Raw genomic sequence first — 24992 nt, forward strand, 5'->3', positions numbered from 1 at the left:
GAGAGACAGAAGTTCTGGCTCAAGAGACGCGAACTATACTGACCAACAAGCGAAACGGCAAAGTCACGGCTGAATATCTAAGATACCTCGTTCGTGCATAAGGAATGAGACTTCTTACACCTTACGCCACGCGTCTGAAAATGGAAGTCCGAAAAGCATTATGGGTATAAACGGGAATGTTGATTTTACATTTCGATCATCAGACATGGCTTCAAAAAACAAAAAAATCAGAATAAGATTCACAGTCACTAATTCTCGAACATATATATATATATATATATATATATATATATATATATATATATATATATATATATATATATATATATATATATATATATATATATATATATATTTTTTTTTTTTTTTTTTTTTTTTTTTTACTCACCGTGGAGCCAATGATATATTTGAAGAGGGTACTCCTTATAGTCGGGAGTTCTGCATTTACAACCAAGTAAATACTAAATATATACTGCAGGAGATGATGTGCAATTGCAACCTCGAAAGTTTAAGCGAACATGCCGTGCACAATATCCTAAAACAAATCTTGCATTCTAATCATTTAATTACATTTTTCTCTATTTATTGATTCTGTAAATTAATATCTTTCTTTTCTAATAACTGATGTCTTCTTTCTGCATTTCCTAGTATCTTCTGGTACTTCTATCAAATGAACACCATATTCTTTGGAAGCTTGAATTTCAAGTCAGTGGCCCCTGTGGGTTTGTTCCATATGAATAGGGTTCATCTGAATAATAATAATAATAATAATAATAATAATAATAATAATAATAATAATAATAATAATAATAATAATAATAATAAGGATGGCTGTATTATGCGAATTTATCTTATACAGTATCTTTTCTATTTTGCTTATGATTCGCTTTTCGGGCTCAGCGATGTTGGTCAGCAACTGACCGATATTCATATTGGAAAAAAGGACAGTGTGTGGAGTGCGGGAAGCCTTTTATTGAAATATCCAATCAGAAATCCTTCCCTCGTCTGGATTCAGGTTCTACTTCAGGTACCGTCGACATGTTTCGACCAGCTCGTTGGTCATCCTCTTGACGTGGTTGAAAAAGATCTGGAGAAACAAGGTTGTTGTTGCTTAAGATTAAGCCAGCCCTTTGCTGGCACGGGCTCTTGCTCCTGGAGCAGCCCGTAACTGGATCGATCTGTGAAAATACAAAGAATAGTGCTTTTGGCTGTTAGTTGGTTAAAAAGAAAGCGGGTGACAGGCAGGATTGCAACCCCTTTGAACCTTACGGCACAAATCAGTAGGAGAGAAAGTTTTATAGCAGTGAGTCCCAGCCTAGTGGGAGAGGGCTCAGAAGGAAAAGGAAGAGAGCTTGTGTTTGAGGGAAAGGCAGGATTTAGAGAAAAAAATTATATACTGTATATATATATTTATACATACTCATATACATACAATATACATACAAATATATACACGTACATGCACACATATGTCTGAGGATGCCTAAGTTTTACATCGGTATGACCACCATGCATTTCTCCAAGAGGATTCCCTGCCACGCCCAAGAGGAGCCATCTTTAACCATGCCAGGACCGCCCATAACCGGAGAATTGCAAGAAAAAACATAATCACGAACATGGAAATAATTGACCGAACTACGGACCACCGCCGCCTGCGCCTCTTGGAAGCATTGCACATTGGGAAGGAGAAACCAACCCTCAGCATTATGCAGGAAACCTTTCTCCTCCCCATGGCCTCCAGGAGACCTGCACCGAGCGACCCCCATAGCGAACTAACGAATCAAACTTCAGTATCTGAGGATCGAAATTCTCCCATTCATCCCCAGCACTACAATGCCGCTCGCACGCAAGACGAGCCCCAAACATCAACATGGGAAAGAAGGCTCCGCCTGAGATGACCTGCCCCGGGCAGCCAATCATAATTCAGCACCGATCAAGAACGCCCCCCCTATAAATACCGAACCAAGCGCCTTTGTTTCTCCAGATCTTTTTCAGCCACGTCCAGAGGATGACCAACGAGCTGGTCGAAACATGTCGACGGTACCTGAAGTAGAACCTGAATCCAGACAACGAAGGATTCCTGATTGATATTTCAATAAAAGGCTTCCCGCATTTCACACACTATCCTTTTTCCAATATGAATATCAGCTAGTTGCTGACCAGCATCGCTGAGCCCGAAAAGCGAATCATAAGGAAAATAAAAAAGATGGTGTATAAGATAAATTAACATAATACAGCCATCCTTTTTAATAAGACCTGTTTGAAAGATGGTCTATTCCCTTCAAATAATAATAATAATAATATTATTATTATTATTATTATTATTATTATTATTATTATTACAGACCTCAAAGGAAACGTTTTTAGGGATAGGGAAACAAAATATAGGCCTAACATTTTTCTAATGAAAGCTATATGAGATTCTCTTAAGATTATCCGATTAGGGCTTACACACAAGTCAAAATACTTCTCTTGAATGACTTTGTCAACGCGCTGAAGGAATAGAAAATCCAGGAAACACATTAGCAGTTGAAAAACATTTATTGAAAACCTAATTCCTGGTGTTTTGCCCCAATTGCTGTTTTCCAATGTACTGAATGCTTCAGAGTGAGAGAAAAAAACTTATTCTGCATGTGTGTTTGCGATGCATACGGCTCGTATTCCCACACAAATTGACCTCGAATAGCTATTTGAAAATCAGCGTAATTGTAATAAGTGACATTTAGTACCTCAAGTAACTCAGGCTGATTGTCTATCGTATTGCTACTGGAGATTTCAAGTCTTGTTAGTTTTCTGTAAAAGAAAACTATTGTGCCGGCTTTGTCTGTCCGTCCGCACTTTATTCTGTCCGCCCTCAGATCTTAAAAACTACTGAGGCTAGAGGGCTGCAAATTTGTATGTTGATCATCCACCCTCCAATCATCAAACATACCAATAGTATTTTCATTTTATTTAAGGTTAAATTTAACCAATTTTGTGCTTCGGAAACTATATAGGATAGGCCACCTCCGGACCATGGTTAAAGTTTCATGGGCCGCGGCTCATACAGCATTATACCGAGACCATCGAAAGATAGATCTATTTTCGGTGGCCTTGATTAAACGCTGTAGCGGCTGTACAGAAAACTCGATTGCGCCGAAGAAATTTCGACGCATTATTTACTTACTTTATTGGATATTAATATCCTAGACTTTCACATCAGGTCAGTTTATTTCTGATTGATTTGTGAATTTTAAATGTTGCTTCTGATATTAAATCATAATTTCTAATCTCTCGAATTTGCGGTTATTTTACTACATTCACAATGAAGCGTATTTACAACTGAGTTCAAAATCATATATGAGGCACGGCGAAGTTTACTAATTGTTATGGGTAGCCCACAAAGAATTAACTACATTTGTTCATTGTTTCTTTATTCATTGCTGAAGACTCAAGTTCAGTTCATACGTCACGATATTCTATTCTATTGTATTAAGTAAAAAGGAAAATTAGTGGAAGGGATTTATAGGCCATTCGTGGTATATACCCCACCTTGTTACAGCAAGTAAGGTAGTTACACACACACAAATATATATATTATATATATATATATGTGTGTGTGTGTATATATACGCATATATATATATATATATATATATATATATATATATATATATATATATATATATATATATATATATATATATATAGGCAGCTGCTTGCATTCACACGGAAGTGACACTGACGCTTAAGAACAGACTCAACTTGAAAGGGCAAACGCATCCCTTGCATGAATATGTAAATCTTCAGCTGCGTCGTCTGCTTCGGGAAGTGACATGCAGTACAATGCTTGTCAATATCGATGACGTAATAGCCTGAACCTCAGAGCAGTTGATGAGTGTAAACACCACTGTTTATTTATACAATATAGCGAGAAATTAATTACAACCTATTTGACTTGCGAGCTTCTTTACTTCAGGCCAATTTTAAGTACTGCATAAATTTGGTAATAAAGAAATGTGTATAATAAAAAGGTACTTGGCCATGCGGTCGCCAGTGCTATTTATAGTGTCTGCGTTCATAGAACACTCCTTGTCAAACGATATCCCCGAGTGTGTACAAACTTTATACAGTATTAAGATACAAAGAAGGCTACAAACATGAAGAAACTATATATATGTACAGTTTTTACATATGTTTCTGGCAAAAATGGACCAGTATATATATATATATATATATATATATATATATATATATATATATATATATATGTGTGTGTGTGTAAGATATGTGTGTATATATATATATATATATATATATATATATATATATATATATATATATATAGAGAGAGAGAGAGAGAGAGAGAGAGAGAGAGAGAGAGAGAGAGAGAGAGAGAGAGAATGTCAAAGGATAGTGGTTGATGGTGCTCTCTTCTGTAATCAGCTCCCCTTGTAATTATTTATATTCTATTCTCATAATGATTATGTAGACAACATTTAGACTGTAATAACAGCCTTCACGCAATAAAAAAGCATATGGCAAAATATCACTTACCTTAGCCAGAACATACAAAGCCTTTTTGTAAGGCTCAAAATACTGAACATTATACGGCACGTTACTTGACTTGACTGATGACACATTACGTGACATTGGGTAGCAATAGACTGCTGTTTATGGTAATCACGAAAACCAGGTCAGCTGGTGGCAAATGTACTATAATAACTCTGACGGAGGTGCGCGGTTTAATGTGCATGCCTCGTAATAATCAGGTTTTACTACGTGTATTGATACAGTTATAGTTTATTAAGACGTAGATTTATATATGGTATGTGTGTATATATATATATATACATACATATATATATGCATATATATTATATATGTGTGTGTATGTATATATATATATATATATATATATATATATATATATATATATATATATATATATATATATATATATATATATATATGTTTCAAGAAAACTGGACCCCTTGCCCAAATGGTGCAGCGTTAGAAGTCTTTGCATTCAGCATAATACCCCACGCTAATTCATATCAAACTCTGCATGTTAAGTAAAAATTAATTGTCAAATACTGAGTTCGAAAACTGTCGGATTTCTGTCTATATACAGATACAAATAGTATCCCTTGGCGACCCCACACCCAAAGTATGTTTGCTTACCTATTTACTGTATATTCTTTATTGTTGTTTATGTCCAGGACTTCCTTTTAAATAAAAGGCTGGTCTAAATCATTTTCAATGTCTCACAAACCAAACAAGATAAATCGTTTGACTGATTTTTGTTTATTAGGAAAACCGAATTATAAATACAATCAGCAGAAATTCTTTACAAATTCACTAATGCAAATGTAGCAGTCTGTCGCTACACTACTTCGGTAAAAACAAGAACACTTGTTAACTCTGCCAATCATTTTCACTCTTCAGGGGGCGTGACCAGAACTGTTTTTTTTTCTAGTCCGTTACTTCACAGAGTGAAGCCTCCATCGATGGTAAACACATTGCCTGTGTGATACGATGACTGAAAAATAAAAATTAGAGATTAACAGTTTAAAATGCTAACTAGGTAGGTAGTTGGGAAATGATATAGCGATGGTTCAAGGCCAGAAGGTATAAATACCGTATATGTGACACTGTGTCGACGTTCATTTATCTAGAGATTTGTAGCTGAAATATATATGAGTATATGAAAATGCATAACATTTAGTGATTATTTTCCTACATTAAAAGGAGCGTGCATTTCATTCATATCTATATGTATGTATGTATGTATGTATGTATGTATGTATGTATGTATGTATGTATGTATGTATGTATGTATGTATGTATTACCAATAATGAATTCATTTCTAAGTAAAAAACAAAAAAGAAACTTCCTTACATGCAACGCCACTTCACCAACCTACAGATAATACTGTTGGCTGAACACTTGTACATCCATATTAATATTTCTGGGCCACTTCCTGTGAATTAGTAAATGTTTTGCACTTCCTTAGTATTCTGACACGTGCTATTCAGTAGTCGGTCATTGTAGCTCTTACCTGGTGCAAAGTGCCTCTTCTTTCAAAACCTTTAATACCCATTGCCCTCCTTTTTAACCAACCTACCTACATAATAAAATTAAATCAACATGCTTCGAACTGTCTTTCTTTGTGTCTGCAGTTGCTCATTATCGTCTTTATTCACATACCTCATCAAACGAGATTTTAACCAACTTAACGATACGTTTATTTTACCAATGATGTTTTTTTATTGGTTTCCATCTTTCAGTCAGGAATATCTAACACCCACATTTCTCCAGAGCAAGTATTTGGTATCTGCAGTCAGGACATATGGCAGTTTACTTGTACTGCACGGTACTGTCAATTTTAATGTTTACCCGCGAATACCTGCATGAGTTCGCCACTTCCATTATTCTCAATCTTTTCTGAGTTCTTGGTTCCCTTCATTTCCCTCTTCTCGCAAACAATTCATATTTCAGCACTTTTTTGTAATTTACCAATTATGTACCCAGCCAACTCGGTCATATGTAAATGTCATCCAATTTACGTTTCAGATAACGTAATCCCACAAATTCCCTCTCGAGCTCCCTTTAATTTAACAATCCTCAAGTTAAATTCAACAAGGGAAATATCATGCTTATTTCAAAACCGCATTAACGCCAGCCATGCCATTACATTTCCTTCAACCTAAAATTAAATTAAAATAAAGAAACTCGAGTTCATTTTCTAAGCATTCTCAAAATTCATAGAATTGTGTACATAAATAATTTAGCTCCTTTTCATATATATATATATAATATATATATATGTATATATATATATATATATATATATATATATATATATATATATATATATATATATATATATATATATATATATATATATATATATATATATAATTATAATTATATATATATGCACTTTCTTCGTTAGACGTGAGAGATTCTGGATGTTTGGGGACGTGTTTACAGCATAGGCTTTGTCATATTGACCCTCACGTTCGTGACTTAGTTCCTCATATATATATATATATATATATATATATATATATATATATATATATATATATATATATATATATATATATATATATATATATATATATATATATATATATATATATAAAGTAGAAAATGAATGTTTATTTACGTGTGGTCTGTGTGTGTACGTGCAGAGGATTATAGTATACATTAAGGCCATTAAAACCAATTGCCCTGACTAACGACTAGTTGAGAAGAAGAAGAAGAATAAGAAAAACATCTTACCTCATCCGAAGCCAAGTACAGACACAAGTTAGCCACCTCCTGGGTGGTGGCAAGGCGCCCTATCAGCTTTGTTTCCAAATACTCAATGTGATCCTGAAGTCAAAGAAATAAACTGATTTTGGTGAGCTTCCATGAAGGTATGCTCCACATCCGTGGGACATGATTATTTATCATTTTTATATGAAACCATAGCTGTCAATACTCCACGGATGAACCAAAAACAACCTTTGATACGATTTGCTCCTTGACTGACTAAAATACGTCTAATGATCAGTGCACAAGAGACATGGTTAGGTTATCAATTTCAGAAAGCGTAGAACTCCGTGCAAAATATAAGATGAGTCTAGTTGAATCCTCTCGTACATGCGTCTCTTTTTTTTTAGAAAAGTGTCGCATATGCATTTTCTCATTTTTTTTTTTTTTATCTATCTGCATCGACGGCGGTTTTATCACTGACTTCCTATTTCACCTGGATGGTGAGAGAGACAGACCTGATACTTTGCTGAAACAAGAAGTCAGTGATAAAACTACCGTCGATGCAGATAACTCAGAAGTTGAAAAAATGTACATTCGACACTTTACCAAAAAAGGGACGCATTACTATATAAAAGACAGTAAGCCACAAGGAGAAACTCGGACTATCGGCTTACTTTATCAGAGTCGCTCTGATCGCCGGCTCGCTCGGAGAAGCTCGGAGTTGCTACTGGCGATGGACAAATCACATTGCATCTGCGAACGTGGAGAAATATCTGCTGTATTTCATTGCGAGAATGCAAAAATGGTAATTTTATCAAGACATACTGCATGCTGGGAAGTCAAATAATAGTAAGTTCCTCCCTTATTTTTCAAGAATATCTTTCATTTGACAGACTCATGGTGAATATTGGCATACCATTCAGTAATATAAGATTCCTTTGTGTACATCTATTTGACTGATATTAAAAGACAAAGTTATAACTAATGGCCTGTTTCAGTGTATTTCAACACAATCTATTAAAATTATTTAATAAAAAAAGCAGTAGAAGTCTTTCCTCTAGACAATTGACCACACGGTGCAAATACATCGAAATCTTCAGGAAATGTTCCTGATTCACCTTTTACCAATTCTCCTCTTATTTCTGGTGAAGCTTAGAAGGTACGCAGTGTCGGCGTGGTGTTTATTTACCAATTTTTTTTTTACTTTTTTCTTTGTTATCCTTTTCAAGATAAATTCATTTCAAGGCTGAACATTTCCTTCTCTCTGATTTCATGAAACTAGGTAGGTAAGCACCTATTTTCAAGGTCACAGGTCAGGATACAAGCTAAAATCTTAGACTTTTTGTCCTCTAGATGACTGGAACTACGACAGACGTCTCTGGTTTTCAGAATTTTTGTCAGGGCGAATGTCAATAGAGTTCCAAGGGCAAAAACAACATTTTGAGTTTGTTACGAATCCTTTGCTAGCTATTTCCTCCAAAATTTTATACATACAGTTGTCTCTGTTGCCTACTGCTTTTTTTTTTTTTTGCCGCACAAACTTTAGAACATTTTTTTTAGTCGTATGCTGCAGTGATTATGTCGGTGTCTAATGGTAGCATCTAATTCATAAAAATTTCTTACACTGTTTCATGCTTGTATATAAAAAATTATATATTTTCGTAGCCACACAAACCTAGAGTATTCATCAATAGTTCTAAATAAGACGGGAATTACGCATTAGTTCCATTATGCCGTGCATCTTTTTACCCACACTACCCAGTGATCGTCTCCGGAGGTCCACATTAGGCCTATTAATTTTTTTCACACCTAACCGCCTTAGAGGAAATGGCCGTACTGTCATAACCTTCCTGAAACTAAACCAGCTAATTAATTCATCGAAATATAAAATTCATATCACAGACAAATTTGCGTTAACTTGTCGTTCTGGCAAAACACCCCTGAAGTGCCTTGATCAACGGAACGTGAAACTCAACTCCCATACTCACCGGATTCCCTGACGGACGAAATCCCTAGCTACTCCTTTGGTAAGGCCAATCACAGCCGCTTTCGAGGCTCCATAAACGCATCTGGCTTCAATGCCTCTCAGGGTGCTGGCTGCAGACGACATGTTGATGATGCTGCCCTTCCCTTTAGCTATCATCTGTAGCGGCCAAATTAAATCTCCGTTAGTATGGGCATTATAGCAGGAAAAAAATTCGCTAACTGCTTAGCCTGAAGAAGTCATATATGCAAGCTCTGAGTTTAAATAAAACGATGGACACCAAAGTCTTAACAAACTATTGCTAACTAAGAGTGAACAAAACAAAAGCACAATAATGAGCTTTCCATAGAGCTGATATCCATAAAACCAATTTTTTTTTTTTTACGTGTTTGTGAAACCTCTTGGCACTTTTAGGCCATTACGGTTTAAAGCTTTTGTTTTAAGGGCACTTTGATACTTTTTGCCTGACCGCTCCACAGTTTATTTGTTTTGGGGAAAAAAATTACTCAATTATACGATATATGCGATGGTGCTATCTATCCAAAATCATCATAACTGCTCGATAGCACCTTTTCAGAACAGAAAAACGTGATAAGTGCAGTATAAGTTTTATGAATGATTTGTAAAACCGCAGTAAACTATTGCAGGCTGAAATTCAAGTAGCCATATTAGTATTTTTATGTCTTTACTTAGCAATTGGTCAACAAGATGGTTGTAGGCCTAATCTCATTTGCAATTCTAGAGAGAGAGACGGGGGGAGGGGATGTTACCTTTGGCAGGAATGCTTTGATGAAGTGAAACATGCTCTTAACATTCACATCGAAAGTGTAGTCCCATCTCTCCTCCGTGGTCTCTAAAATATTACCAGCATGAACATACCTGTGAAAAAAAACTTTGATAGAGCTCTCGGCTAGCACGCTGTTGGCCCAGCGTTCGACTCTCCGACCGGCCAATGAAAAATTAGAGGAATTTATTTCTGGTGACAGAAATTCATTTCTCGTCGTAATGTGGTTCGGATTCCACAATAAGCTGTAGGTCCCGTTGCTAGGTAACCAGTTGGTTCTTAGCCACGTAAAACAAATCTAATCCTTCGGGCCAGCCCTAGGAGAGCTGTTAATTAGCTCAGTGGTCTGGTTAAACTAAGATATACTTAGAATATGAGTTGTTATAATAAAAAACAGACAATCAAATGAATTCCTATGGCTTATGACTATACAGTAGCTTACATGTCTGTTGAATATTATTTTTATTGTTACTTTTCGTTGTTTAGACTTTTAGCAATTTCCACTAATGCCTATAATACTCTTTTTTACCATTTCGATTACCCTCGGTTACCACAGTCTTGCTGTGCCTCACTTCTGATTTATTTATATCCTGTTTACTTATTGTGAATTCCCCCTTTCCATATTTATTCTAAGTTTCTAAAATTTTCATTCAAAGACTGAATGAGGAGAGACCCCTATCCAGATTTCTCTTTCATTCCATGTCAAGAAGTTTTTCTTCCTTACTTGGCAGGGATGAGAAAAGGTTCATCCAGGTACCCACAGAAGCCCATCTCCATGTCCAACTTCTTTTCATCTTTAAACACACACACACACACACACACACACACACTTAAATATATATGTATATATGTATATATATATATATATATATATATATATATATATATATATATATATATATATATATATATATATATATATATATTGTGTATATGTTTAGTACCATTGCAACAAAATTAGCGAAAACTCATCCGAAGCATATTTCTACCAGAGCGGGATGACAAATAAAAAAAATCTCTGATCCCTCAAATATATTCCTCTTACCTCAAAATCTTCTATAAATAAGTGACGAAGAAGAAAGAAGGATAAGTGCCTCTCGATCAGTCGAGAATTTACCTTCATCAAGGATGTTTGATTCAGCTAGACATTTGCAGTAAAAGCTACGAGTCAAATACAGCATTTTCCAAAAGATACTGTCAAGAATATGTTATGAAAGAGAGAGAGAGATACTATATATATCAAGAATCTTATATATATATATATATATATATATATATATATATATATATATATATATATATATATATATATATATATATATATAAGATATATATATATATATATATATATATATATATATATATATATATATATATATATATATATATATATTTGAATGTAACGAAACTTGTAAACTCGTGCTCTGTAGAAATCAGAACCACTTGACTGATCTAGATGAAATTCTGCACGAGGCCCTCCAAGGAATGTTTTCACTTAGGTTTCAAACCCATACCCATGGCCTCCAGGGTACTTTATTTATTGTGGGTCCCGGCAAAGACCCAGCCATGGGGTAACATTGTGGAGTAGGGGGACGTAGGTTCATACATTTTCTCGCTCAGTGTCAGGCCGAGTAACGTGACTGGAATTATGGCCATGCTGAGAAAAATGTTCCTGCATCTCTTTGAATTCTTTTGTCATGTAAACTATGTGTACTATCTTTGAAAATACCTTTCTTTCCTGTGATTAATAATTCTGCCTAGAATTCATTGCTTTGAATAAATATGATAATCAAAGCCACACCACATGTCACCGCCTCTCTAAGGTAAGTGATCGACTGTCATTCAGAGTCTTCCCGGGCAGTGCTGGGTTGGTCAACTAGTATGTTATAAAAGAGTGAGGGAGGTGGGGAGAAGGGAGAGGGGACTCGCTTCAAGTAAATCTTATCGAGTGATTCTGTTTTCTTGGCTCTGATGAGAAACACTTGAACACTAAATTCGCTTCGAGAAATTCAGCGGCTGTCATCAGGGCATTCAAGAGTCGATATGTACTTGTGCTTGAGCAAGCACAGTATTTTTTTTCTTACTTTTTACTACAGCGGTCAGTCATTTTCCGGATCTCTCAAAAAAAAAAACACACGAAAAACAAATATAAGTTACATGAAAACTAAGGACGAACTTACCCAGCGCAGTTGAACAGCACATCTATAGTGTCCAACTCCTGGGACAGCTTTCGAATAGCAGGTCCGTCCCTGACATCCAGCACGCGTAAGTCCACACCTGTTAACAAAACACGGTTATACTTACTATAATAGATAGTAGATAACAATTACATCCTTTTTATAATTTATTAAATTAGTTATGATAATTCTATGACGTCTTCTTTTGTGGATATCTTACAATGACTGATTTGATTAAGCTTTCTGATATTTTTGTCTTCTATTAAATAGGCTTGGCTTACATCAATCAGCCTACCACATACAGTCTCTTTAGACATGCTAGTTAATTTAGGGATCATTTGAATTTATCACCAGACAATTATTGTAACATTTCCAGTGAAAAGGTATATGGAATATATTACAGTTATATGAAATTGTAGGTTTTCATATAGGAAATATCATGATAATTTGAAAAAACAAGACTAAACATATTCTGTGCGTGTTATCCTTACCTAGAAATTCGGTTTGCTATTGAAAAATGTCTTCAGGAGTTTTATCATTTTACATAGATTCAAAACTGTAAGTTTCGTCATCACTTTTTTACCATGTGTGAGAGTTCAAAGGGCTCTTTTTTTTCTCCTTGGTCATATGCAAAACAAATCTCATCCGCTCTTTCTGAAAGCAAAAGTGAGATAAACCACCCAAAATGATAAGGCAACAGGGCAAACATCAAGTTATAAAAATGAATCTTCCTCATTTCCAATGACCTCATGCATGACAGAGATTTGGGAATAAGATGATTTTGTTTTGTTAAAGTGCAAGGGAAGATTTTTCATGAAGTAACCACACTGCGAGCTCAGATACACTTCATGAAAATCTCTGGCTTCCGTCAGAAAATTTCTGTGATTAGATACGGCCTTCTCCGAGGTGTCTCTCTCCCAAAGTCATTTCGACGATTCGGTCCACTTCAGGCCTCTGATCCACCTTTATTTTACACCAACCAACTGTCTCCCCTCCTCCCCGCCCCCCAAAAAACAGACAAAATACACCGATATTCAAATAATTCATAGAAACCCATAACAAGAAACAGCTTGAAGACGTGAAATTATCGTGGACATGATATATAGATATAAATTCAGCATCATCATCATTATCGCCTTCATGAAATCCCGCCACTCATATCTTTCCTGTACGTTATCTTCCACTAATCTCCACTCATCTCCAGCCTCCCGTCTCATAGTTGTCATCAAGGTAAGATCTTCCAACTCTTCAGGCAACCTCAGAACAAGCAAAAAAAAAAAAAAAACACACACACACACACATAACACAAAAAAACAAGCAAAAGATGCAAAGCAAGAAAGATACAAGGATACTAAGCAAGAAGGAAGAACATTTTAGAAATGTGAAGGCGAAAAGTAAAATTGAAAATATTCACAAAGAACTTGAACCTAAACGAGCGTGTTTTTTTTTCCCGAATATTGATGAAAAACTGTTGGTCCACCTGAAATCTACTTTTCCCAAAATATGCAAACAGCAGCGAGCGCTATACAATACTTTATGCTTTGGGCCTTGATTATGACACCTACGCTACGCACTTACCAGGTAAGCCTTGAAGTTCCTTCAGTTTTTCTCCATTGAAGTCGACAGCTACGACTAACTCGGCATCCTCCCTCAGAAAGGTCTCCACCGTAGTGCGCCCTATGCCTGGTTAAAAAACCAAAACTTTAATAATCTCTCTCTCTCTCTCTCTCTCTCTCTCTCTCTCTCTCTCTCTGCATGTGTGTGTGTGTGTGCAGTGTTTTATTTCAAATCATATGAAGCTGAGTACCTTGAATTATAAAAGTCAGCAATGCATTCGTTTCAGCTACAAAGACACTAAGAAATGTTGTATAAAGACAATGGGACATGTGAAGGACAAGGTTCTATTATAAATATGCAAACGAGCAAGAGAGTTCCTGCACTCTGAGCGTCACGGGAAGTCAGCGTCAGTCGCAGGTCATTGCACTGGGTGGAAAAGCCTGAGTACTCTTGTTAGTATTAATGATACTTCTAAAATTCAATTTGGTTTAGCCCCTGTGGTAGTTAGACACTCAGTTGTCCACTTTCAGGACCTTAAAAAAGAAGTGGGGCTAGGGAGAAGATCTTTAACTTGCCTCTCATTATAAGTATAATGAGTCATCTTCTTACGTACATAACACTTTTTTTTAACCTTGCAGTGATCGAGCAATGACTGAGGAGCTTTGCCCGTCTCGGTTTCGTTAATACTAAAAATGAAGAAAACGTGATGTTCCAGGATGTGGCAATTTTGCTTCTGCGTCACAGGAACTACGCTGCGGTTTTGTGCGTGTGTTTGTCTCTCATGGATTATAGTACTGGCGTTATGTCAAAAGTTAACATTCTGTTGTTTAGGCTCAGGTGACAAGTCTTCCAACAAAATGTGAATTTCCTTGGTTTGTCATCTCCCGATTCATCTTTTTAATTAAAGAACACAACAATAACTTTTGTAAATGTTAGTTCCTCACCATTAACGAATTATTTCATTACGCTCTGGGGTAGTCAAGGCATAAAATAAATAAGAAATATATAAATAAAATTATTAAGATTTTTGTGAAAGATCTTTATACTATGTTTTATGCAAGTATCAGATCTTAATTCCTAGATAGTGACCCCCAAGGGTTTTCGGGGGTCGTTATCTAGGACTAATATTTCTTGGGGGTCATCATCTTTATGATGTTCACAGTCTTTTGTTTATTTTTTACGGTAATCCCCAACGGGCATGTACTAAGCACGCCGCAAAATTATGAGAAGTTCGCAAAATAACAATAATAAGAAAACAGGACCACCTTTAGCCTACTGCCTGAATGAAACCCATTAATCTTCTAGAAGACACGAGGATGACTCTTAAACGCTTTGACATAATGTAGATGAATGATATGGAAGTGAGTCTAAGCACCATTGTAGGTGGCAGTCGGAAAAAAAATATCGCTCCTTACCCTGGGCAGCTGCTGTAACCAAGCATCGTTTTCCTTTCAGTCGTCCAAATCCCGTTTTTCCTGTGTGAGAAGCCATAATGAAGTGGAAAACAGAACAAGAAGTTGCTGTACTTTGTGTGAAGGAACTGGATGTGTTACTCACTGTTGTGGAGCGTTGCAACTATCACCGTTATCGGGACACTTGAACTTCTTACCTGATTAAAAAAAGATGTTTGCGAGAACACTGATTCTCTCTCTCTCTCTCTCTCTCTCTCTCTCTCTCTCTCTCTCTCTCTCTCTCTCTCTCTCTCTCTCTCGTGTAAAAATAGATTTCTAACTGAGACAATGAAACCCATTGCTTACTCCTAATAAAAATCCGCCCATGTTAGCCCTTCTTGCCTGCTTGAGGCCTGCTTAATCTATCTATCAAAAAAAAAAATGAGGTGAATTTAACGTAGTCGTACCTTCATATTTTCCCTAAAATGATTGTCGTCTTCATCATATCATTAATTCTTATTTATATCGTGTGTTTCAATTCCTAATGGGTGTTCGTCTCTGTGAGGCGGCCATACGAAGCCTCCTATTCCGTTGCCTACAAAAGGTCTAAGCCAGTTATCAATGGTTCTTAACTTGACGCTCTTCTTTGTCAGAATGACTGAATTGCATACAAGGAGTTGTATATAATAAGACATTTTAAATTAAGAAAGCTCAAGCTACGGGTAAATGAAAATGCTAAATGTTGTATTCGTCGTTTCTTAATGTTTAATGTTCTTTGTCATTTACTTTCCGCGTGAAAGACATTATTAGCAGTATGAATAAACCACGTCAAATAATCTGTGAACAATTTGTCGAAGGTCAGGTCATATGCAATGAAATACAGCGTAAAGGTCACTAGTTATTGAAATATACTTGACAGCAAAACACACATACACACACACACACACATAAACAAGACATTGGTATGGTATGGTACACTGGTATGTCACACGGCAGTATACAGCATTCCATGAAGGGTGTATGTATTAAATGAAATTGTTTTAGAAGCTAATCTGTATAGTATTGTATCTTATGTAACTTTCGACACGGAAAAAGATGGTTAAGTGTGTGCTAACTCCCGTAGGCTTTATTCCGTTAATTTTTTATGCAATGTTTAAAAGATTCATTAAAACTGGTATTTTTATTCCATTGTTGAAATATACAAAGAAGTTAATGTAATGCATATAATGAAATCGAATAGTACCAATGAAGTTCAATAAAAATGCAAAAACTTCGTAATTCGGTAAAACATAAGATTTAAAGTGTGTGCGCATCTCGTCCTTCTCTTCTGTATCCGCTGAACATTGTTGTTGTGGTTGTTTTTCTCGCGCCATTTCCCGGTGTCAAAACTGTAAGAGGCTGCTTTTGTCGTATAGTCCTCCTGTTTAAAGGCACCATGTCTATAAACATAGACAAAGATGCCTTCTTTAGGAGGATGAACAAGGTGTACACTGCGTGGAAGGTAAATATGCGACGATTTATTAAATAATAACTAATAAGTGCCCACAAGGAGTTCGGTACCTAAAGCTCAGCTCGGACAAGGCAGAGCTGGACGTTGTTTTGTATATTTTACGTTTACATGTGGGTGACTTCCTTCTCAAAGTTTGCATTAGGACTTGTGTTCAATCATGTTTTTGGCATTGTGTATAGACTGGTGCTTAGATTAGCAATGTTTAGGTTCCCTGTGTCCGCATGGACTGATAGCTAGGCCTAACCTTCTCCAGTACCTAGACCTAGAAGTATTATTAGTTTATAAGTTGTCAACACGCGATATGAAATTCTAACCTACATTTTTTCAAAGGGCTCCGTTAAACTACTTTAGTTGCGTGGTGCGTGGTCTGATTCCCACCAGTCGTCGGCAGGGACAGGTTCCTCATAAATAGGCCTAAATAGGCTAGACATAACATTTTCTATAGCATAATGCCTGGTACTGACCTAACCAGATCTTAATTACCTGACTTAACTTGGTAGATGTAAGTAGTAGCTCCAATGCAGCGATTTCTTTCTAACTTGACTCTTTCTACAGTTTTTTGTTGCTAATTATGGATTTACCTTCAATTTTTGTTGCACAAATGTAATTAACCTGTAATTAAGCCCTGAAGTCCATCCAGCAAGGGGTTTCCATACGTGATCCTCATAAGACAGAGGACGGATATGTCTCTTTGGAACGGTTCATACCCCATCCGGCAAGTGCAATAAAGTATGGGTGCCCCTGGGCCAGTACTAAACACGGTGAAGGGCCATTCCATTTGGCCGACAACAAACAAATGCACGGCCAGTATCAGAAGCCCTAAAAGTGTAGAAAAAAACCAGTTGAAAAGGTAAAAATAGGCACGGAGCTAATACTTAGAATTATCCTTAACCTAGGGTGATGTGCCCTGACCTGGCCAGGGGTCCCTGGACCTCCCTTCCCCAGGCAATAACCTGTCCCATTCGGCGAACGGCAGGAATCAATCCACGCAACTAGTAAAGTTTTACCAAGAGTTCTTCATTCTTGTTATTTTGAACCCCATAAACACTGTGCACAAATGGTAAATAAAAAGTAGGTAATTCTAAGCCGTAGTTCCGCTGTGAGCTAGACACGGAACTACGGCTTAGAATTACCAAAAAGTAATCAAATGATTAGCAATCAAGTGATTAGGCAAGGAATGGAAATCTTTAGGAGTGTTTATAGGGTATGTAAATGGTTTGGAGATTACAACAAGGACCTAGCCCAAGAAGGTTAAGAGAGTGGCATGAATCTCCTGCATTGGTTGGAATGGAGATAGGCTTAATGTGGGTTAAAATTGGGATAGGCAATAGCTATGGTGTCAAACATGCAGGGATTGCGTAGAGGGGCCAGCTGAGAACTTGCCCTTACCTAGAATGCAATGTCCTGACCCCAACCAGACCTTACCTTCCTAACCTGACTTATTAAGGTGCTGATCCCTGACCTGGCCTAGGGGCTTTGCCCTCCTGGACCCCCAAGTAACTTTAAACATTGGAAAGAGAAACATGGAATAAGTTTCCACTTGGATTTAGGCTAGTGTTAGAGCCTGCTTCCATCATTCTGCAAACTACTGGGGGTAAGTTAGCTTATATGCACATGACAGTTGAAAACAATTTGAAGTACAGTAAACCCCCCATATTCGCTTCCTCACGATTTGCAGACTCACATATTCGCGGATTTCTCTGTGGAACATATCTACCCGTTATTCACGGAAAATTTGCTCATTCGCAGTATTTTTCACTGAGAAATATTCACTAATTACTGTATTTTCATATTTTCATGACTACATGCACTTTTTGTATTAAAACTATTAAAATACTTAGGTATAAGCATTTTTAGAGGGTTTTTCTTGTGTTTAAACTATCAAAATAGGCACTTCTAAGTGTTTTTAGAGGGGTTTTAAGTATTCGCGGATTTTAGCTATTTGCGGTGGGGGTGGGGCTACTGTACTAAGTCGAGGGTTAGGTGTGAGGGTGAGGTTGAAAGTTTAATAGGCATAAAAGCTGTGGGTGGAAGTGAAGGGAGGTGGCAGGGTAGTATGTGAAAAATGAATGCCAGATAAACTAAAATGAAAGATATAGTTGTATTTGACCATAATCAAACCAGTGTTGTTGTATGGTTTAGAAACATTGTTGGTATTTTTTTATTTAATCTGTTATTTGATATAGGAGTTTTTATGCTTTGATTTTAAGTCTCCTTGACATGATTAGTAAGAAACTCCTGCTCAGATCCATCACAAATATAATGTCACCTAGATCTTTACCTCTTCTTGCTTATGTTATACCATTCATTCCAGTGGGGTTGGTACTGAACATAGTGCTCATGGGAGTAGTGCGGGTATTATATAAAACTTTACAGCAAGAGAAAGAAATTTCAGAAATGTTTAAAGCTCACAGTAAAACTTGAGAAGATAATGTTTTCAAGATGTGATAATGGTTTAAAATCAAATTTTACCATATGGTCATAAAGAAGGAGAGAGTCATATACAGCACTATGGAGTCAAGAGAAATGAGGATGCTAAGGTTGATTTTGGGAATATCGCTGAGTGAGAGGTTGGAAAATTAAAAAATTAAATGTGCTAGATTGGTAAAGGTTACTGATATGGTGAATTGAGACAGAGATGGTCGGGGCATGTGGTAAGGATGAGTGAACGGACTGGGGATAGAAGCTCGAGAGGAAGGCAAAGGATTAGTCATTTACATTATGTGTGCGTTGTCAGTCTTTCCTATTTTGAAGAAAAGATGCTTACTAGGCTATATATAACCCAACAAATTGTATGTGTATCTTCTAAAACCAGTATATAAATACAGTGGGTATACATATCAATTCTAACCTTGACGTAGGCTCATACAAATATAGGCAGTCCCCGGTTTACGACGGGTTCCGTTCTGACGCTGTGTTGCAAGCCGAAAATTGTCGTAACCCGAAATATCATCGAAAATCGTAAGAAAACCTTACTTTGAATCATTTTGGTGTCTTGTAAATGGCATAACCTGCATTGTTATTGAGTTTTTCATTAAAAAAAAAATCAAAATTTTGACCATTCTGCCCATTTTGGAACCATATTTCTTCCTTTGGCTCGGCATCATCAGCGTCGTAAACCTGGAATATGCGTTGTAACCCAGGAAATAATTTTTGAAAGTATTTGAAGAACATCATAAGCTGAGCCCGTCGTAACCTGGGGACTGCCTGTAAAGGTAAGGCCTGTCTTAGCTGCAGCCAGCTCTTAGTTTGAAGTCTGATGAATCTTCATGTTCAAAGTCAAGGTTGACTGAGGTTGAGGAATGGAAACTCCTTGGTTTGTAGTTCCATTAAGCCTTCCCAGGGTTATGGTAGCTTATGTTTTTTTGTATATAGTCAGTGATTGGTATCAGTGACCAAGCAAGATCAGTTTGTCAAGCTGAGGAACAATATTGTTACCTCATACATTACTTTCTTGAATACTGACCAGCCATTCATTAACAGGTTTGGAGGGCATTCTAATTACTAAAACTTTAATTTTCATGGTTATAAGGGCATATAAGTATGAATGGTTCATTAGGAAATGGAAAAGGCCTAAACCATAAACTGATATGGTCATGATTGAAGTTTATTTTTGCTTAAATGAATTTTATCACATAGAACTGGGCATCATATTACTTAAATGTAATATTTGATATTGAAAAAATCTAATGATTTTCACACTGTTCCTGATGTGTGGTCATCCAACATGATCTGCATTGTAATTCAGTGTTCACTAATGTATCACTATTATTTATCATTACACTATACAATACTACTGTATATCTCTTTATAGCTACAATACTTGTAATTATCAATCTTGCTTCTTAGCATCAGTAGTGAAAATGAAAAAAGTAGGAAGTAGTTGGACTTGTGAAGTTAAATTGGTGGCCTTACAAGGTGTGTTTTCACTTTTCCAAGTGTTTGTAAAATTTGATACATATCACACATCGGTATAAAATTAATTAATACTGCCCTACTGATTACATTTTATTTTAATAAAATAATCTTGAATATTTAAAAAAATATATATATAATGGGAGAGGTGTAATTTTTGTGTCTCCATTTAGTGGCACTAGTTACAATCGGGTACAGACCAAGTATAATGGTTCTTCAATGTTCCAAATCTTATATGAACATCTGCTATGTTAGTCATTTTTGTTTATTTAAAATGCATGTATACTTTATCTTTAATTTTGAAGCAGATCATTTTAATATGAAGAGTTTGTGGTTTTATTTAATAATGCAAAGCAGTATTATTTTGTGTTTCTCAGATTAATATGTATTTCATTTGTTTTTCCTTGGCACAGAATGCAGAAAATGGGAAAGATGATGGGCTGAGCAAAGTAGATGCACTTGTTTCAGTTGTTGGCGCTGACCAAGAAGTTATATATTCAAAATCAACTGCGACTCAAACTTGGCTTTTTGGTTATGAACTAACAGACACTATTATGGTGTGCTGTGAGAAAGTAGTATACTTCTTGGCAAGTAAGAAAAAGGTAGGTCTTACTGATGTTAATAATTTATATTGTACAGTTAAGAATTTATATTTACTGTAGTGTCATAATTTGTTTGTATTGAACCCTATCAGTCTCCCTGAGGTCATTTCTGACTCTTTGCTTCTTTACACTAGCTTAAATTTCTTATTTTTAGGGATGCCAACTTCTTGCTTTATGACTTCCTAATTTTGTACATTATTATCTGAAGCAAATTTCAGAATAATACTTTATAGTTTTTGCACTGACAAAAAAGATAATTCCCAGTCTCCTTGGATCATGATCATTTATGACCCCATCATCTCTTGCATCCAAATAAGATTGTCACACATTTAAAGAAAAATTGGTAAATTCTGTTTGTTCCGGCATGATCTACAAACCATTGGTCCTTTACATTGGGGAATTACGTACGGCGAAGCTGGACACAGCCATTAAACTCTTGAACAAGATGGTTAGGCAGTAACTACCGCTGGGTAGGCGGGAATACCCGCCTGCCCAGGTGTAAACATTCCAGTTTGCTTTCTCCCATCATGTGTTGCAGATATGTTTTCGGATCTCTTTGCCTGACGGTCGTTAAGCTCTTTATTATCCTGTAGTTTGTTCTGACACGATATACAAACCACCAGTCCTTTACATTAGGAGTTACTTTCAGCGTAGGCTGGAAACGGCTGTTAAACTCTTGAGCATGGTGGTTAGGCAGTAACTACCACCTCTAGTTCCTCATTGGATGGGTCAATATTGTACTCGGCTAGCACTCGCCTAGGCCCGAGTTTGATTCTCCGGCCAGCCAGTGAAGAATTAGAGGAATTTATTTCTGGTGATAGAAATTCATTTCTCACTATAATGTGGTTCGGATTCCACAATAAGCTATAGGTCCCGTTGCTAGGTAACCATTTGGTTCTTAGACACGTAAAATAATTCTAATCCTTCGGGCCAGCCCTAGGAGAGCTGTTAATGAGCTCAGTGGTCTGGTTAAACTAAGGTATACTTAAGTAACTACCACCAGGTAGGCAGGAATAAACTAAGGTATACGTAAGTAACCACCACCAGGTAGGCGGGAATACCTGCCTGCCCAGATGTAAACATTCCAGTTTACTTTCTGCCGTCATGCATTGCAGACGTGGTTTCGGATCTCTTTGCCTGACTGTCATTAAGCTTTTTATTATCCCGGTGGGATCTTAATGTATTTTTGTATATATATTATGTGTGTTTGATATTTATCAATACAAACCCACGATTTGTGATAACCTTGTATGAGCCGTCGTTCCCCTGCGTCTGTGTCTCAGGTTCGACGGCCAAGGGCGTATTTAGAGGGGCGTAACTGTGTGGTAATGCTTCTCTTCCAGTAGCCCTTTATTTAGATACTGAAGGTGTTCCCCGGTACGTTCGGAGATATTAGTTGGGTCATAATATCTTCACTCCCCTACATTGATTGGGACATAAGAGTTCTCTTCCTTTCTTGGGCTCCCACCCTCTGTGTACGAGGGCATGACTACTTCCTTCTCACTTGTGCTGTGTTGTATTCACCTGCGCTATAGAGAGAGTTGTGGGGTGGAGGTTTTGGGCGTTGTCGGTAAGTTCCGCTTACACTGCCCCTTTGTGGACTCCCCTCCTTCCTTCTCTCTCCCTGTAAGTTCTTCCTTTTCTTTCCTTCGGTAAAGATATCTCTCATTCACCCTCTTCGCTCGCTCATTGGGTGAAGACCGCATTGGGGGGGGCCTGCGGCCGGTCGGGCGACTGCTTCTAAGGGGCCTCCTCTTGCTGCGTAGGGCAGTTCCCCTCCTAGCGAGAGGAGTCTCCCTTCACTAATCATCTTTGCTTTTTCTTTCAGGTTAACAGTGAGCATCGCAGTTACAGCAGTATTTGGCTGGATATCTCAGGGGATATCTTGCATGAAGGAGTCCCGACGTTCATTTAGTATGGCTTCAGGATTGACCACAGTACCTGGTTGGAATGACATCGTTCCACATCAGGATCGTTCTGACTCTGTTCCCACCGATGTGGATCAATCGCTGTCATTGCTGGCCTTCATGTATGCCGTGGCACTGACTGCCTCTGGCGTAGCTGTGGTCCATCTGCTCCTGCTGTTTCTTGTGTTATGCCCCTGTTAACCCAACGACAGTCTCTGGGCGGCTCTTCCTGTTCTCCTGCCACTGCCGTCCTGATCGTTCCTGTCGCTGCTGGTGATGTTCATATGATTTTCCTGGCCGTTGCTGTAGCTCCTGCCTGCTGAACCGCTTCCGTAGCTCCTGCATCGGCTGCCCTGATCATGCTTGTGGTGGTGTCTTGGGCTGCTTCCGTTGCATTCCTGCCTAGCTGCCCTGGAGGTTAGGATGTCCGCCATTCTGTAGAAGATGTTGGAGTGAAGGTGAAAGAAGTCGCCCTGTGGAAGCAACGTTCCTAGCCGTTGTGGTAGCTCCTGCTTTCCGAACCGCTTCCGTAGTTCCTGCATCGACTATCCTGATCGTGCTTGCTGTTTCTCCTGGTGGTGGTGTCCTGGGCCGCTTCCGTTGTGTTCCGCCCTAGCTGCCCTGGAGGTTTCGATGTTTTGTGTCCACCATCCTGTAGAAGATGTCAGAGTGAAGGTGAAGGAAGTCACCTTGTGGAAGTAGCAGACGTCTTCTTCATCTTATCTTTGATTTCGTCTTCTGCTGCCTCTTCCCTTACTCTCCCAAGATCCAAGGGGGTCCCAGGAATCGGACAGACCTCCATCGGCCGAAGGAGAGGAAGGCTGCTTCTTTCCCCTTGATGCCCTTGGACATCTAGGGACTGCCTCCTTCCGAGGAGGCAGTGGGTCTCTCATTGGCTCTTCCCAACCTTCGGGTTGGGAAACCGATTTGCATACCCCCGGGTTTTGTGTTTCAGGAGCTGCGGGTGCACAAACCTCGGTTTGCAATCCCGTTCCCAGTCCTAGAGGTTCAGCCTCTAAGACAGGGGCTGCTTTGGGCGCTCATTCGCAAGCCGCTCTGAGTGCTCGAGATTCAGTGGAATATCGAGTATCATGATCTGGTCTGGAAAGTACTGTCCCTGGCCCAGTTCGGGAGCAGTGCGAGAGAAAGAGCCAAGGCACCCAGGTGTCTCAGCTCTTCCTGCCAGCACCACAAGCACTTACCAGTGCTAGGTCGGGTTCCCAGCCTGGTGTCTCGATCCTATCGGTTCGAGCACCAGAAGAAGCAGGGAAGAGATTCCCTTCAGGAGTCCTGTGGGATTTCTAAGGGACTGACTCTGTTATGGGAGACAAGTTTCTCTCGTTGGCTCTTCCTGGGCTCTTCCCGCCCTCAGTTGGGAAACGATTCGCATTCTCATGTGGGGTATGGTGTTTCAGGGGCCTCAAGAGGCCGCGTCCTCATTGCCAATCGTTGAAGTCTGCGTCCAAGACTGGTTCTGTGCCTGGCTCTTTTCGATTTCTTAGGAAACCGAAAGCAGCTGCCCCTGAATTTTATGAATAACGAGCACTTTCCCAACAAGAGAAAGTGCCGAGACACCCAAGTGTCTCGGTGTCAGGACACTCAGGTGGCTTAGTGCCGAGATGCCAGGTGTCTCGGTGCCAAAACGTCAGGTGTATGATACTGCCCACCAGCTGCTTCGGTTGCTTGGCCAGTTTTTATCCATGTGTCTTGAGCCTTAAGGTTCAAGCATGCAGGATAGCAGACACAGAATTCCCCTTTGAACCTTCTTCTCGAGGGAGTTTAGAGTTCAGGAAATTAGCGCTAGTTCACAGCAGGTGAGTTCCAATTGTGTTCGCACAATTGGCTCAGCATGCTCGCCCCACCTAGCCCCTGGTCGTGCTTGCAAGACTGGCTCGGCTCGCCTCGCCCCGCCTGCCTCC

General features: G+C 38.2%; 2 protein-coding genes across 5 annotated transcripts in view; one reads left to right on the forward strand and one right to left on the reverse strand.

The window, feature by feature from the left end:
• Positions 1–5265: 5265 nt before the first annotated feature.
• LOC136856370 (dehydrogenase/reductase SDR family member 6-like) lies at positions 5266–15330 on the reverse strand. The gene is made up of 8 exons (XM_067134162.1): positions 15164–15330; positions 13770–13874; positions 12195–12291; positions 10001–10109; positions 9235–9389; positions 7921–7999; positions 7271–7363; positions 5266–5521 (listed from the first exon to the last, which is right to left on the reverse strand). The coding sequence occupies exons 1-8, from the start codon at positions 15237–15239 to the stop codon at positions 5468–5470; spliced, it is 768 nt and encodes a 255-aa protein (XP_066990263.1). The 5' UTR covers positions 15240–15330; the 3' UTR covers positions 5266–5467.
• A 1131-nt stretch (positions 15331–16461) lies between these two features.
• Positions 16462–24992, forward strand: part of dre4 (SPT16 homolog, facilitates chromatin remodeling subunit dre4) — a 94278-nt gene continuing 85747 nt past the window's right edge. For 3 of the 4 annotated variants that reach the window (XM_067134179.1, XM_067134197.1, XM_067134206.1), the window contains exons 1-2: positions 16473–16640; positions 20978–21166. In XM_067134179.1, the coding sequence (XP_066990280.1) occupies positions 16575–16640; positions 20978–21166 (255 nt within the window). In that variant the 5' untranslated portion in view covers positions 16473–16574. Of the gene's footprint in view, positions 16641–20977; positions 21167–24992 lie in introns of all 4 variants that reach the window. The other variant, XM_067134187.1, reaches the window with a different exon arrangement.

This window comes from Macrobrachium rosenbergii, chromosome 3, assembly GCF_040412425.1.
Source record: "Macrobrachium rosenbergii isolate ZJJX-2024 chromosome 3, ASM4041242v1, whole genome shotgun sequence".
NCBI classification, from domain to species: Eukaryota; Metazoa; Arthropoda; class Malacostraca; order Decapoda; family Palaemonidae; genus Macrobrachium; species Macrobrachium rosenbergii.

Coding starts and splice junctions, on each gene's coding strand:
- LOC136856370 (XM_067134162.1), bottom strand. CDS start 15,239: ATGGCTTCTCACACAGGAAAAACGGGATTTGGACGACTGAAAGGAAAA. Junction 13,875..15,163: donor GGTTACAGCAGCTGCCCAGG/GTAAGGAGCGAT, acceptor TTTTTTAACCAG/GCATAGGGCGCACTACGGTG. Junction 5,522..7,270: donor TGTACTTGGCTTCGGATGAG/GTAAGATGTTTT, acceptor TTTATTTTTCAG/TCATCGTATCACACAGGCAA.